Raw genomic sequence first — 15,225 nt, 5'->3', positions numbered from 1 at the left:
TATATCTAATAGATCTATTTAATCTTTGAATGTTTCTACATCGAGATCTATAAACCTTTACGCCCAACAGGCAAATAACAATTTTTAAAAATGCGAAAGACTACAATAATGATAGATTTACCTTTATATCATTAGACACTTAGATCTAATTAGATCTATCTTTTAAAAGCCTTTTTCATAATTCAGTAGCATTAAAACAAAAAGAATTTTTTTTTCAATTTTTATATATTAGATAGACTATTAAAAAGTGTTTAAAAGTGTGAAAATAATTATAAGACAAGATATTGTTTCGCTTTCTCAAAAATTAAAAGTGACAAATTTTAATGTATGGCATGCATTAGAAATCACTTCTCTATATCTTTGGTTGCCAACAACAAACTGCCAATAGATTTTCTAAAATTGGACAAGTGTAATAATTAATATCAGCAGGCTTAGATAGGTATTCTCTTATTAGATCTAATAACTTGGTAAATTACTACTGAAATAATATTTCTAGTCCACCTATCATTTCAATAATTTAGGACGTCTAGGTAGAGTTATGTACTTATTATTTATTATTTCTTTAAATGTAAAAGTTGTAGGCTTGTTTTGTGAGTGGTTTAAAAAAAAAATGGGATCGGCAAAGTGTGAGTAACATAATCATAAATGATATTATAATGATAATCATTTTCAAAGCAACTAGATCTACATCTAGAAAATCTAGATTAGATTAAACGAATAGGTAGATCTAGTCTAGATCGGGGAATTCTACATAAAAAATAAAAATGTTTATTCATTCAATCATTTTAAAAAAGCATATTTAATTTTAATGATATTTCAATTATTTCATTTGTTTAAAAAAAATGTTCAATAAAACACAAAGTCACAAAGTGTGACAAAGACTTAACCAAATTTACTTAATCAACATATGTATTAAATGTATTAAATTTAAATAATCAATCATTAATTATGTATATCTATATTTATATTATTAATAATTTATAACAAGATGTGATTGTAAGATCTAGATTCTAGATCTTAGAAGAAACTTTAGACCTAGAGTCGGCTAGACTTAATCAAGCTAATCTTAAATCTTTAGAACTATATATATATATATATATATATAGTCATAGACAATGACAATAAAATATCCGTGTTACTGAGTGTTAGTACTGTTAGATCTACTGTAGTCTAGATGATAAAATCAAATGTTAGACATAGAGTCTATATCTAGATACTTCAATATTATATAAATTTGGTACTGAACATGAATGTATAATAATTACTATAGATACTACGGGTACTTCTTTATACGATAGTAAAGTTCCTCTTTCAGACCATGTGGTCAATAGGGCAGATGATGTGGTCAGCATAATGACCAACCCAACACATGTCAGGTACCCATTTGAGCTGCTTGGACTCAGAGGCACCTTAAAGATCCCACAATTTAAAAAAACCCAGCCTTCACCAGGATTTGAACCCATGACCCTCCTGTTCCAAAGCTAATCACTTTACCACACCTCCTCTCTAACTTATGAAAATTATAACTTTATGAAAATTACTTTTAACATATATATAACAACCTTCCTTCTCAGAAGCTAGATCTATATGATAAACTTAATGTATTTAACAACTACATCTTGATTTTTTAAGATGACAGATTATATTCATTTGGTGTGGTTATCGTTCACTTATTTTTTCTATGCTTTAGTTATATCAACTCATTGACTATTATTGACTCTTTCTAATACAGTTCAGTAAGGTCACAATTTACCATTTGACCTGTGACACTGGCCTATAATCTCATTTACCCATTTAATTGTAGTTAATCCTCCTTGCCTCATCAGTCATGTTGAACACTTCCCAATTTTCTTCTCAATCATTTGGTGCCTTTAGATAAGACTCAAATTTTAATGTTCTTTACATTTAAGCCTATTTCTCCTAATGGTTAGTGTTTATGATAACATAGTCTAAAGGTAAATCTAGAATTCCTGATACATATTTCATTGCTTGAAATTTTTTGACTAATTAAACTTAAAAATAATGCTTTATAGCTTTGAAAATCATCTTTTAAGCTTACATTTTCTTTCAACTTCTTTTGTTCCTTATGACCCAAGGAACAGAAAACAGATTTTTTTCTGGGTGCTTGGGTGTACTTCTTCTATATAACTTATTTTTGTGAAAGCTGGTTTTAAATGGGACATTTTATCATGTAATTTTTTTAAGGCTTTTTCTAAGAGAATAGTTCCCAGAAACAGAAACTCATTAACCCATAAAATGATAAATTATTGCTTTGATATTATTTAAAGAGTTCCCGAGCTTCTAGGACACTTTCTACCATCTATTTCCAGACCTTCAAAATGCCTACCTCGGCAGCTAAAATGGATGAGCCCTATTATTGCTCTCAACAAATCAACATTCCACCTGAACTTCCAGATATTCTAAAACAGTTCACTAAGGCAGCAATCAGAACTCAACCAAAAGATGTATTAGCTTGGTCAGCAGCGTAAGTCATCATTAGTCTTATTAAGTTTTTTTGTGTTGTTTTTTTTGTTTTGTTTTTTTTTTGCATTTTTAGTGTATAATTGAAATGCTAACTGTATCAGAATAAAGAATTGCATGAATTTGTAACATACATTAACATTTACTATAAGCTAAATCTATTATTTCTGTGTTTAAAAAAAATAAAAGAAGAATTACAAAAGATAAGAAAGATTCTACATAGCATCAGAGCAATCTAAAGAAATCAATCTGGTAGAGACTAAGAAAGTTTAATTATAATTTCATTTCATACGATTTTAAATTATGGTAAGTTTCTTAACCAAACCATTTTATCCTTTAATGCCTTTTGAATGAAAGAGAGCTCGACTGTCACTGAACAATTTTGGAACTTCAAAGTCTTTATGTGAAATAATTATATATTAACCTATTTCTTTTCTAGCTACTTCCGAGCCTTGTCCAAGAATGAAATACCACCTGTGAAAGAAAGATTAGAAATGCCAGTAGCAACTCAAAAGATAGACAGTGGTCTTACACAAGGATTGCTGAGAGTGCTAAATAAACAAGTTTGTGAACAACTATTTGTTTAGTTACATTCAGAGATCGTTGGTTATTCATTTTTGTTTTGATGAAACTCAAAGCCTTTTTTTTTTAAATTGTAGATTACAAAAAGCTGTTAATATTTTACCACTAAATTGTATGAGTTGATCTGTAGATATCTCAGATTGCACAATTTTTAGTTACAAGCTACTTAGATACAATTCAAGTTATATATGACCTTATGATTTTGTAGAATTTTTTCCTTGACACTACAGGCATTATTTAAGCCAGCCACAAAAAGGCAATTTCATTAACTGGCAAGCAGAAGCAGGCTAATGTTAATGTCACCCAGTACCCTCAATTTTCCCTAGAGTTATCATTAATATCTTGCTTAAATGTTTAGCAAATACAAAAAAAAAAAGTCTACCAAAGAGCGTTTCTTCTTTTTGTTATCACCCAGTGCAGTCTGCACCCCTCTAGCAATACTACTGCTGGCTTTTAATTTTGCAGTCAACATTTGACTAGATAGTTTAAAAGTATTTGTTTTGTTTTTTTATTGACTGTAATAACTTTGCTCGTTACATGAAACTTTTGCAACTTAGTAAAAACTTGTTACTTCTGTGAAAAGAGTTATTCTATTTACTTTTGAAACTTGCACAATGCTGATTGTATTTTTGTCTCTTAGCTTGGACCAAAGCTAACTGTGAGCGCTTCACTAGTGGAAGAGAAATGGTGTGACCTGGCATTGCCCATTGAGCAGTTTCAAGACATCATGAGAGTTGGCAACTTCACGTCTAGCTTTGAATGGAACAAATTTTTTGCCCTGGCTGCATCAACTCTTGGAGATGTGAGCCCATTATATTTTACATTTCGATGCCTTTTCATTTCTTTAATTTCCCTACAGCATTGTAGTTGCTACATTTGCTCTTAAGTTGTGGTTGCCAATAGTTTTTTAATCGCAGCACTGATAAAAAAAAATTATGAAAAAAACTTTAAAACATAAAATCTTAGATTATCATGCTTTTTTGTTTACAATATCCCTGACAGATTACTTCCACTGAAACTTCCAGTCATTGGTAATGAATAATGAAAAGTCGAGTGAAAATAAATTTGAAATACAATGAATTTACAAGTATGAACAATGAAATGTGTTTAAAAAGTTATAAATATAGTATCGACACTCTGTAGCATACATGATACATTAGAGACATAAATTCATAGCAATAAGTAAATACAAATAATTACTGAATATTAATGTCAGTAATCATTGACCTAAGACTGACTCCCGAGCAATCGGCTCACCACTAGCTCAATAGCAGTGGCTGGACCCATTCTGGCTACCTAAATTAAAGAAATGTAACTGTTGTGATAATGGCTACCCTATGGGTGGATACCAATGAATCACATGTAACTTTGATGATAAAACTTGCCCTAAACAAGGAACTGATAAAACTTGCCCCAAACAGGGAACCTATCTTATACTGTCTTAGATAGCATGTAAGGAGTCTCATTCAACAAAAAAGCCTTTGGCATGGGTGAACAAAGCTATGTGTATACTGTGATGTCTGCACAAGCTTTTTGGCTACAAAACCCAGCCTAAAGAATTCATTATATCAAATTGCACACAAGGAACAAAAAAAAATAATCTAGCTTTGCACAATAATAATGCCACAGAAAATTTTTATTGAAATTCTGTCTTCAATTAAATTTAGTTTTGTAGTGTCTGACATTTCACTTCATTAGCGAATCAAACATAATCAAAATCATATGCTCCTAAATTGTAGTGATCTGTTCAAATTAATCTAGTTAAAATGTTAAAAAATTGCACAGAATTAATTATTTCATAGCTTCTTAAAGTTTATGAAAAAAAAAGTATAGATCTTTTATTTTCAATAAACATAAATATCAATGCTAATTTTCATTGAATAAATAAAGAATTATAAGTATTGCCAATAGGGTATTTTTTTTTTCCAAGTCTTTAGGTAGAATGAACTTTTTAAATTCACTAATAAGATAATCTTCTAATTGTATTCTTAGGATTATTACTTGAACTATCTGCTTTATGATTATTTAATGTTGGTTCTTATATTTATAACTTATAGTATGGATATTTTGTGCCTTTTACTCTCCTGAATGAAATAGTATCACAGAGAAAACTCCTTAAAACTCCATGAGTTTCAGTGTAATTAATAAAATGTCTATTTAATCATGTGTATTGAGTTAAATTTGTTAATAGACATTTTTAAAAGAAGATTTAATGAGTCTGTTTAGCTTGTTATGGAAACAAAGGCAATTTTTAAAAGAAGATTTAATGAGTCTGTGTAGCTTGTTATGGAAACAAAGGCAATAGGTCAATGTGCTGGCTATGTCATTTTTTGTAAACTGTTTACCATTAAAAGATATCAATTTTGAATCACACGCCTCAATTCCATGACCAGATTTTTACTGTGCATTGCAACCTCTATGATATTTAAATTTATTTTTTTACCAAACATCAGAACATTACAGATGCAATGAAAACAATATGTGAGATACTGACTAGTGACCCTGAAGGAGGTCCAGCTAGAATACCATTCAAACTGTTCCAAGAACTTTACTGCTTCCTTGCAGAGGTGGATGGTGAAATTTCTAGCCAACAAATAACAGATGTCATTACTCATCTCCAGTATGATGTGTAAGTGAATTGTTTCCATTGTTTTTTATTATCATTACAAAAAAAGCAAGTAAACCATCTTGCAGAAAATCAGATCAACAATCAAACCGTAGACCAAGTGAAAGAATATAAATACCTAGGTACTTCCATTTAATTTTGGGATCTTTGGGCACTTCTGAGTCCACCCAGCTCTAATGGGTACCTGACATTAGTTGGGAAAAGTAAGAGTGGTTGGTCATTGTGCTGGCCACATGACACCCTCGTTAACCATAGGCCACAGTAACAGATGACTTTTACATCATCTTCAACGTAGACCACAAGGTCTGAAAGGGGAACTTTACTTTTACAACCATAAACAACAAGTTGAAATAGAGTGAACACTGCCAAAATCTTTACCAAAATACATCAACGACTTTTCTTTCTCAAGAAGCTAGCAACTTTTAAAATTGACAAAACAAGAATTAAACTTTTTTTATACAGCAACCGTTAGTATTCAGATTATTTTTATCATTACCTGCTGGTAAGGTAATACTTCACTGGCACAAAGACATCTACTAAATAGGCTATTTAAAAAGCAACCTATATCATTTGAGCATGGTTATTATCTGTTGAAGAACTTTTTTATGAAAGACACACTAAATTCTCAAAGACAATTAGCACTCATTAAACCACAGTTACATCAGATCTGGACGAATTGGCAGGGTCCTCTCCATTAGGGCTAGAAAGATTATAAAAACTCTTTTATCCCACTTTCAGTCAGGGTGTTTCAAGGTATTATTTGTCCTTGAAAAGTATATAGAAGCCTAATTCATAAAGTTCTGGTCGTGTGTATTTGTGTACATATGTTGCAAGTGTGAATGTTGTTAGTGCTTGCATTTATATATTGTTATTGTAATTAGTTATGCAGATGAAGACGTCTGTTTTCAAGGTGGGCTCCACAATGAGTATTTACATTAAACGTTTTACTAGATCTAGACTTGTTCAACTTTGGTTATTTGGTTAGAAATAAAAGAAGAAAAATGGCGAGCCAAGATGGCGGCCTTTCTAGTACTAGATCTATTCATTATAGTAAAGATCAACTCCTCGGACTTCGTTCAAAGAGGAAGCCTCTTCCACCGTGTTATGCACATATAAATTGTTTCTACCCTTCCTCTATTAGTACAAGGAAAAGAGGGAAAAAAGGAGGACTACGGCAAAAACTGAGAAGAAGAGGGTTTCGCCCACCACTTCCTATGATTATTCTAGCTAACGTCCGCTCAATAAGAAACAAAGTGGATGAGATATGTGCCCAAATACACTATGACCACGTATTTAGGGAAACTTGTCTATTGGATTTTACTGAGACATGGTTAGAGGAGGATGACAACGACAACCTGATTGCTATTGATGGTTTCTCTTGCGTGAGATCTGACAGAACGGCTGAGTCTAAGAAGAAGAAAGGTGGGGTGCTTTGTGTGTACATCAACCTCAAATACTGTACCAACTACACGGTTAAAAAGAGAATGTGCTGTCCGGATCTAGAACTACTGGCCCTCTCATTGAGACCTTTTTATTTGCCACGAGACTTTGGTGTTATTTACATAGTCCTGGTTTATGTTCCGCCTACAGCCAAAACGGAAGTTGCAGCTGCAATCATCGCTGACGTAGTGCATGAGTTTCAGACAAGGTCACCGGACGCACCAGTAGTTATACTGGGTGATTTTAATAATTGCACCTTGAAGGTTGACCTACCCACATTCTATCAACACATTTCATGTCCGACAAGAGAGAACAGAACTCTGGACTTATGTTATTGTAACATCAAAGGAGCATTCACATCTCGTGAAAAGCCACCACTAGGATCATCGGACCACAAAACAATACAACTGCTGCCTACTTACCGTACAAAACTTAAAGAAGGAAAAATCATTCAAAAAAACATACAAGAATGGACTCAAGACAATATTCTCAAACTACAGGGATGTCTAGACTGCACTGACTGGAATTTGTTCAAAGAGACCACTTCAAATCTGGAAGAATGGGTCGACGCAGTGACAAATGACATCAAATTCTGTGAAAATATGTGTGTCAGCACTAAGAGCATCAAGATATACCCCAACAATAAACCATGGGTCACTGCAAAAATAAAACGGGAAATAATCAAAAAGAAAAGAGCATTTATGAGTGGCGATCGACAGACAAGGAAAATTGCTCAACGAAATCTCAACGTAGTTCTTGAGGAAGGGAGGAGAAACTACCGCCCCAAGCTGGAAGACTCAATTAATACAAGTGACATGAGACAGGCGTGGGGCATCATGAACAAAATGGCAGGAGCACAAGTCAAAATTAAAAATAATCTTGCTACAAGAGACGAAAAAACATTGGCCAACGAGTTAAATGATTTCTATTGTCGCTTCGACACGAAAGATTTTAATTATCTAAGACTCAAAGCCCTTGAGGATGTCAATGTTAACAACTGTTTAGAATTAGCGATTACTAGAGAGCAAGTTTGTAACATTTTCAAAAACGTCAACCCAATGCAAGCTGATGGGCCTGATGGAATAAAAGGGCGAATCTTAAAAGAATGTGCTGAACAACTAGCTGAACCTTTCCAAGATATTTTTTCTACTTCATTACTAAACCATGAGATACCACCTGTGTGGAAGTCATCTATAATTGTACCTGTGCCAAAGGTTTCCAAACCGAAGGAAATGAATGACTATAGACCTGTTTCACTTACTTCCATTGTGTCTAAATGTTTAGAAAAATTGGTTAAAATGTTTCTTCTGAATGATCTTTGTAATAAGTTAGACCCTTTACAATTTGCTTACCAAAAGGTAAAGGTGTAGACGATGCCATCCTAAATATTTTAAACTGTGTCTACAAACATCTGGACTTACCGAACACTTAAAGATGAAAGCGTTGCAGATTAGTCCATACATAATACTATGGGCTAATGAATTTTTGACCCAGAGAGCTCAGAGGGTTAGGGTTAAACAATGTTATATCTAATGAACGCATAGTTAACACAGGGGCGCCCCAGGGGGCTGTGACATCGCCATTGTGGTTCATTTTGTACACCAATGATTTTCAATCCGATAGTTCTTGTTGCTCCTTCAAAAAATTCTCTGATGATGCGGCTCTTCTTGCCCTGCTCTCAGAGAGCTCAGACGTAAATGAGTATTTCAAAGAATTAGAACACATTGAAGAATACTGCAAAGATAATTTTTTATTATTAAATGTAAAAAAACCAAAGAAATGATAATCGATTTTCGTAGGGACAAGAAGGAAAATGATATTGTTTCTGTAGCTGGAGAGACTATTGAAATTCTAGACAATAAACTAAATTTTACTGCAAATTCTGATTATATCAGCAAAAAAGGGCTGCAAAGATTACGATTACTAAGAAAACTGTCCTCGTTTAATGCTAGCGAAAAGGCCTTGGCTATGTTTTATCACGCTCACATCTGCAATATTTTAAGTTTCAATATCACTGCCTGGTATGTCAATCTGAGCATTAAAAATAAAAATAAACTTAATAGAATCCTAAATGCTGCTGACAAAATCATTGGCAAAAAACAAACCCCAATTGGGCAGTTGTTTGAGACAAACATCTATAAAAAAAGTTAACAAGATCCTCGAAATAAAGAATCACCCTTTGTGTCAGGATTTTGTGATTTTACCATCACAAAAGAGATACAAGACACTGATAGCAAAGACAAACAGACACAAACACTCTTTTGTTCCCCTGGCAATCAAATCATTAAATAAGAACAATCTGGTATAAACTTTGTCACATGTAAATTATGAGTGAGTCTGGTGTGAATGTACACTTTGGTTTCTTATAGTTATAATGTTTTTTGTTTGGTGTAATGCACAAATTGTAAGACAAATTTCCTTACGGATAATAAAGATTATTATTATTATTATTATTATTTTTTATAATAGTAAAGCTGAGATGGACAGTTGTAGTCAAACTGAATTTCCATTTGTTTGGACCAATAAAATTATATTATCTAATCTTATAACTTATGAAACTACTTACAAAACATTTTTAAAGTAAAATAAAAAAATGTTTCCCCTTTCAGACCTTGCGATCTAAAGGACAGAGTATGATAAAGTCTTTGGCCAATGGTTGACGAGCAGGGTGTCATGTGGGCAGCACAATAACCAACTGCCTTTACTTTCCCCAACTAAATTTAGGTACCCTTTAGAGTTGGTTGGACTCAGACATGCCCTAAAACTCCCGAAATTCAAAATCCCAGTTATCATCAAGAATTGACCCCAGGTTCAGAAGCCAAGCGCTTAACCATTCATTCAACACACCGCCATTTTTTTAAATCTTTCAATTTATTTGTTTTATAGTAAATCCCATTAAAGTCTTTCCACCAGTAATGTTAAAATATGCATCATTGGTACAGCAGCCACTTTTGTTTTTACAAAAATCTGCTTGTTTGTTTTCAAATAAAGAACTTATTATGTGTCCCATTTTCAGGAACAGGTAGGTGTAAACCATTTTTAAAACATGTTTAAAAGTCAGCTCATATTATTCAATCGTGACAATAGGATATCTTGAACTTTGTTAGGTCTAGAGCTTGAAAAATTGTAAGCAATTGAATGGAGGGTGAGAGGGCCTGGTCTCCAGAAACTCAGGCATAGAGGGACAGTTAGTTGTAGTTACTTACGACTAATGATTCATAGCATTAATGCACAAAATAAGATTGTATTGAGTGTTTATATCAGTTCTTTTTTTTTTTTTTCAGAGAAAAACAAGACGGCTATGTGATGCCTCGTAACTTTCTCAGTGCTGATTGCCCTCAGTTGTCTTAAAGTAGAGGACATCACCTCAGCATTGATTTTTCACAATTATTATAATTTGTCAGTCTGTGGAGACTTAGACTGTTATGCAACTTACAATTTTATTGTTTATTATTTTGATAAAAAGTTAAATCCCTCTTTATGAGTTTTGAAAGCAGATGTTGTTTTTTTCAAGTTTTGGCTTTTTTTTTTTTTTTTACATTTATGATCAAAATGGGGAAACAACACAGTTTTCCTAAAGTTGTAGAGAATTATCAAAATGATTTTTGTTTAAAACATTTTAATGAAGCCCACAACAAAAAATGTTTCCATAAAACTGTAGTCCTATTTAAAATGAACTGAATCAGTCATATCTTTTAAATTCCTCCACTCTGTAATGTACATATATGCCATATCCATTTATTAAGCACACTATTGATGCCGTCCATACCATTTCTGTGATCATTAATTAAAAACTTACGTCTGTACAAATGAATGTTTGCTTACCTTGTGTTCCGTTTAATAAAAAAATTATTTATTTGTTATAATTGAGATACTTTTAAAATTTCTTTTCTCTCCTTTTGTTTTTTGTTTTTTTTTAATGCATTTTGGACATTTCTTCAGAAATGAAAATTATTATATCCTATTCCAAATCTTCTCTTGGTGTCAGGAGTTGACAGTTCAAACAGCAAAGTACAGTTATAAATTCAAAGAAAAAAATAGTTCAAAATGGTAGCAAATAATTTAATCTTCTTATTGTCATCAAGTGAAAGTTCCAGATATTTATTTCCTAAGCAATATCTGCTTTAGTTAATTTGATGTTTCTATCAATTTTGTCTTTAATTACTTTCAGTTAAAAAAAAATTGAATTAAAAATTAATGTTAAAACTGTTGAAATCTTGATCAAATTAAATCTTGATCAAATTAAATCTTGAGCAAACTAAATCTTGAGCAAACTAAATCTTGAGCAAACTAAATCTTGAGCAAATTAAATCTTGAGCAAACTAAATCTTGAGCAAACTAAATCTTGAGCAAACTAAATCTTGAGCAAACTAAATCTTGAGCAAATTAAATCTTGAGCAAATTAAATCTTGAGCAAACTAAATTAACAATAAAAATGCTAAGCATTGAAATCAAACACTATCCAAACTTGTGGACAGTAAAACTAAATGTCTTATGTGTATTTTAACATTGATGAGTCTACATAGTCATTTTAGAGGTGCAGCTGTGCTGTTGGAATTAGTTATAGGTGGTCTTGGTTATCAACTGGCTTTTCTTAAGTGGAACTATGTTGATTTAATAATATTTCACGAGACTAGTAGATATAGTTTTATATATTATATATCTATTACAAAACACAATTCCACAGACACTGTACCTAACATTCTATACACCTTTACATATTAGAAATGTTTCCTCTTGAATTTTTCAAATATATTTGCTTAATTTTACATATGAAATGTTTCAAGAATCTTTCTGAAGTCATGTTTTTCATCTCAACATATTTATTGAGGACTAGAATTTATTTCCATCCCCAGAATGGCTGTAGTCAGATATAACTGATCTATGATATATAGGTTCTGTTACAGTTTAGTAATAGTGTAAACAGAAAAAACATCAACAACCTATGTACTTTACTACCAATAACATAACAATCAAAACCAGAAAAAAATGTAAAGTAGGACTCTCTTTAAAATAGTCAAAATCTTCAGAAGACTAAAAGTCAATTCAGATTTATTTTTTTCGAATTGAAATAAGATGAGAAATATCTTTAATTGGATCTTAACATTTTCAATGTTTCACCACTGTCCAAGTTTCAAGGTTGATAGACAATCATAAAAGGAAAGATTTTTATTGAATTATATTCCAAAACAATTTAACTTACTTAAAAAAACCTATGTCCCCTTGGCATCATTCTGAGCGTGATCATCCTTTAGTTTTGTAAGCAAGGAAAACAGAATGTCTTCATGATTATTTATTCATTGATGTTAATATTAAGATCGTTGTCATGTAATATCAGCACAATATTTATAAGTACAATTTGTCATTGATTTTTTTTTTATCAAACGTCATGTGATAAACAACCCAAGAAGAGTTAAAAATAGTTTATAAAAACAAGGGAGGCTAAAATTAAACTTGGATTCATCAATAATAATAATTCAGATATTTATAATTGTCGAGTAAAGTCAAAGTCTCTTGGAACTCCAAGACCCATGGAAGCTTCTCTCTATTGGCCTGTCTTAACTACTGTTCTTGCACTTATACCGAAACACGGGTAAGGCTTCGGAAGTCAACCCTGAGGAAACATCAGAAGCCAGCGACATCTAGGCAGCTTGTAGGGCCACACAGTGCTACACTGCACCAGCACTTGCCGTGTCTTTGGATAAATCCCCTGCTTGGAGAGAGTAAACTGTGGGCGACATCGTTCCGACCATAGCTAATACACAGGGACTATCCATAGTCGTTTCGACTGAAGGAGGTCATACAATACTTACAATCTGGAGGGATCCAAGCTAATGTAATTTGTTCCATCCTTTTAACCGATAGCTCGTATCCCAAGACACTTGTACGAGACAATTTGAGAAACTCCCTACATATTCCATTCTGCACTACGTCAGCCGTGCGGGTGTCTTAAAACGGTCCCTTGGAGGAACGGTGTATGGATAGGGACATGGTTGTTGGGGGCTCTCTACCATCCCCGCCAATACAATGAACTTGGTCCTTAGGCCCCCAAACGGGTGTTCTGTTTTGCTTCCCTGTTCGTTTCTACAAGCGACCGTTTCCACACGAGCACCAGGTTGAGGCTGAGAAGCAATGCCTTGGCCAGATATTTCTTTAAGTATTCGCAGTGTATAAAAAAGGGCCAAAGTCATTTGTTAATGCTCTTTATTTCAACCCTACCTCTGTATTTTTATTATTGAAACTGATTTGTAACATGTCTTTTTACCTAAAGTATTGTGCCCTCATATGTCACAAATCATGTTTGTGATCCTTTAAATAGTCAATTTTCTTAAGAGGAACTATGTTGGTTTAACAATACTTCACGAGACTAGTAGATATAGTTGTAGGCCTATATATCATGTAGGCCTATCTATTACTAAACACAATTCCACAGACACTGTACATAACATTCTATACATCTTTTGCCAAATTTTGTGGACTTTGAGACTTCGACCATTTTTAGTGCCTCGTCCGTAAACAGGACACTTGATGAAGCCCCGAGAGTCAACAGGGCACTTGTAATGTTAATAGGGAAAGGTCAGTACTGACCTGCTTGGAGCGGTATAAAAGGTTGGACGAAAACCTCCCAGCTAGAAAACTAGTGGATGGTTGGAGATGCAGAAGACGTATCCAGATGCAGTCTTTTATGCATCATGCCACTTGACTGGCCTCCCCACCAACCGACAAAATAGTCAACTTTTTCATCCCCTTTCCCCTTGGTGTCACCCAACAACCCCAGACATACGTTTGAAACTAGTAGACCCTAATGCCACTAAGCTAACGACCTTCAAATTCACTGGAGACCATTAATGCCTTCAAGCTCAGTGCTATTTTAGCGTATAGGCCTACTGATGGGTCAGCATTGATAGATTCTGGAAGAGCAGGCTATGGAGCCTACATAGACTTTCTTGGCTCTTACTCAGTAAAAATCTTTGGACCATGTGGTAGTGTTTGCAGCTTTGATGCGGAGACCATGACAGTCTGTGAAGCCTTAAAGGTCATTGACTTTCAAATCGGCGAGGGATATTTGAGGGCAACACAGATTGTTGTGGTCACTGACTCAAAATCTGTACTACAGGCTTTGCAAAGCCCTAAACCATGCCCCCACCCCCCCATATCGACACTGTCATCATGGCTTCACACAACATAAAGCAGCGCTATGGCACCCCTGTAATAGTGCAGTGGATACCGAGTCACATAGGTGTAACTGGCAACACTATTGCAGACTCCTTGGCCCTCCAGGGAGGACAAATTCCACCCACTGAACAAGCTGTAAGTTTTCATCATGCTCTGGCTAAAATTCAAAAAACAAATGGAAAAGTGGTTTGAGTGCTGGGACAAGTCCCAAAATGCCCGTGGAGTCTGGGAGCGCATGAGGCGCCCTGACCGCACTTCCCCGTGGTGTAGGTTGTCCAGGCCTGAGAAAGCTATTATAGCACAGTGCAGGACAGGCCACTGTCCTGTTGTCTCATATTTCTCACGGCTATGGCCAAATTTCGATTCACTGTGCCCCCGCTGCGGGGAAGAGGAGAAAACCGTGCCTCATATTCTGTTTGACTGCCCCATACTTGCTGATCTCCGTCTCGACAGGTCTGGGAAACCAAAAATTCTCGACCTGTATGGTGACATGTAGCCTATGCACTATGCAAGACAGCAGTGTTTCTGTCCAGGGCTTTTGCAAGAGAGGATTTAAGCCTCTCAAGCCCTCACTCAAATGGAGTTTCATGATGATGATGATTTGCTGGTAGGAATAACCATTTCTAACTAAGTCTGAACGCCTATTAATGTAGCTTACATTGCTGTTTTTTTTTCTTCAAGGTAACAGCTAGTAGTAGGCCTATATAAAATAATGTACCGGTACACAAAATGGATTGTCTTTGTTAATTGCATTACAGATTAGCATTGCATTAGATTACCAATGTTTTGTGTCTGTGTGTGTGATATAAGTACTATCCATAAAGTCAATGCTTCTATACTATTTTATCTTTATTCACCGATTTCTCTCTCTCTCTCTTTCTCAGACACATACACAGATAGACACAATTTCTCTTTTTCAC

General features: G+C 34.0%; 1 protein-coding gene across 5 annotated transcripts; it reads left to right on the top strand.

The window, feature by feature from the left end:
• The first annotated feature begins 296 nt into the window (after window positions 1-296).
• Window positions 297-10,995, top strand: LOC106052934 (ropporin-1-like protein). Of its 5 annotated transcripts, none has more exons than XM_013208396.2 (6): window positions 297-439; window positions 2,331-2,485; window positions 2,921-3,044; window positions 3,704-3,865; window positions 5,517-5,692; window positions 10,414-10,995. In XM_013208396.2, the coding sequence occupies exons 2-6, from the start codon at window positions 2,340-2,342 to the stop codon at window positions 10,478-10,480; spliced, it is 675 nt and encodes a 224-aa protein (XP_013063850.1). In that variant the 5' UTR covers window positions 297-439; window positions 2,331-2,339; the 3' UTR covers window positions 10,481-10,995. The 5 variants fall into 5 exon arrangements, with proteins under 5 accessions (XP_013063850.1, XP_013063851.1, XP_013063854.1 ...); XM_013208397.2 differs by having other exon boundaries at window positions 298-439; window positions 2,289-2,485; XM_013208400.2 differs by having other exon boundaries at window positions 338-467.
• Window positions 10,996-15,225: the final 4,230 nt, after the last annotated feature.

Source organism: Biomphalaria glabrata, chromosome 10 (assembly GCF_947242115.1).
Source record: "Biomphalaria glabrata chromosome 10, xgBioGlab47.1, whole genome shotgun sequence".
NCBI classification, from domain to species: Eukaryota; Metazoa; Mollusca; class Gastropoda; family Planorbidae; genus Biomphalaria; species Biomphalaria glabrata.
Note: the sequence above shows the minus strand (reverse complement) of the source record. Positions and strands in the feature narration are given on the sequence as shown.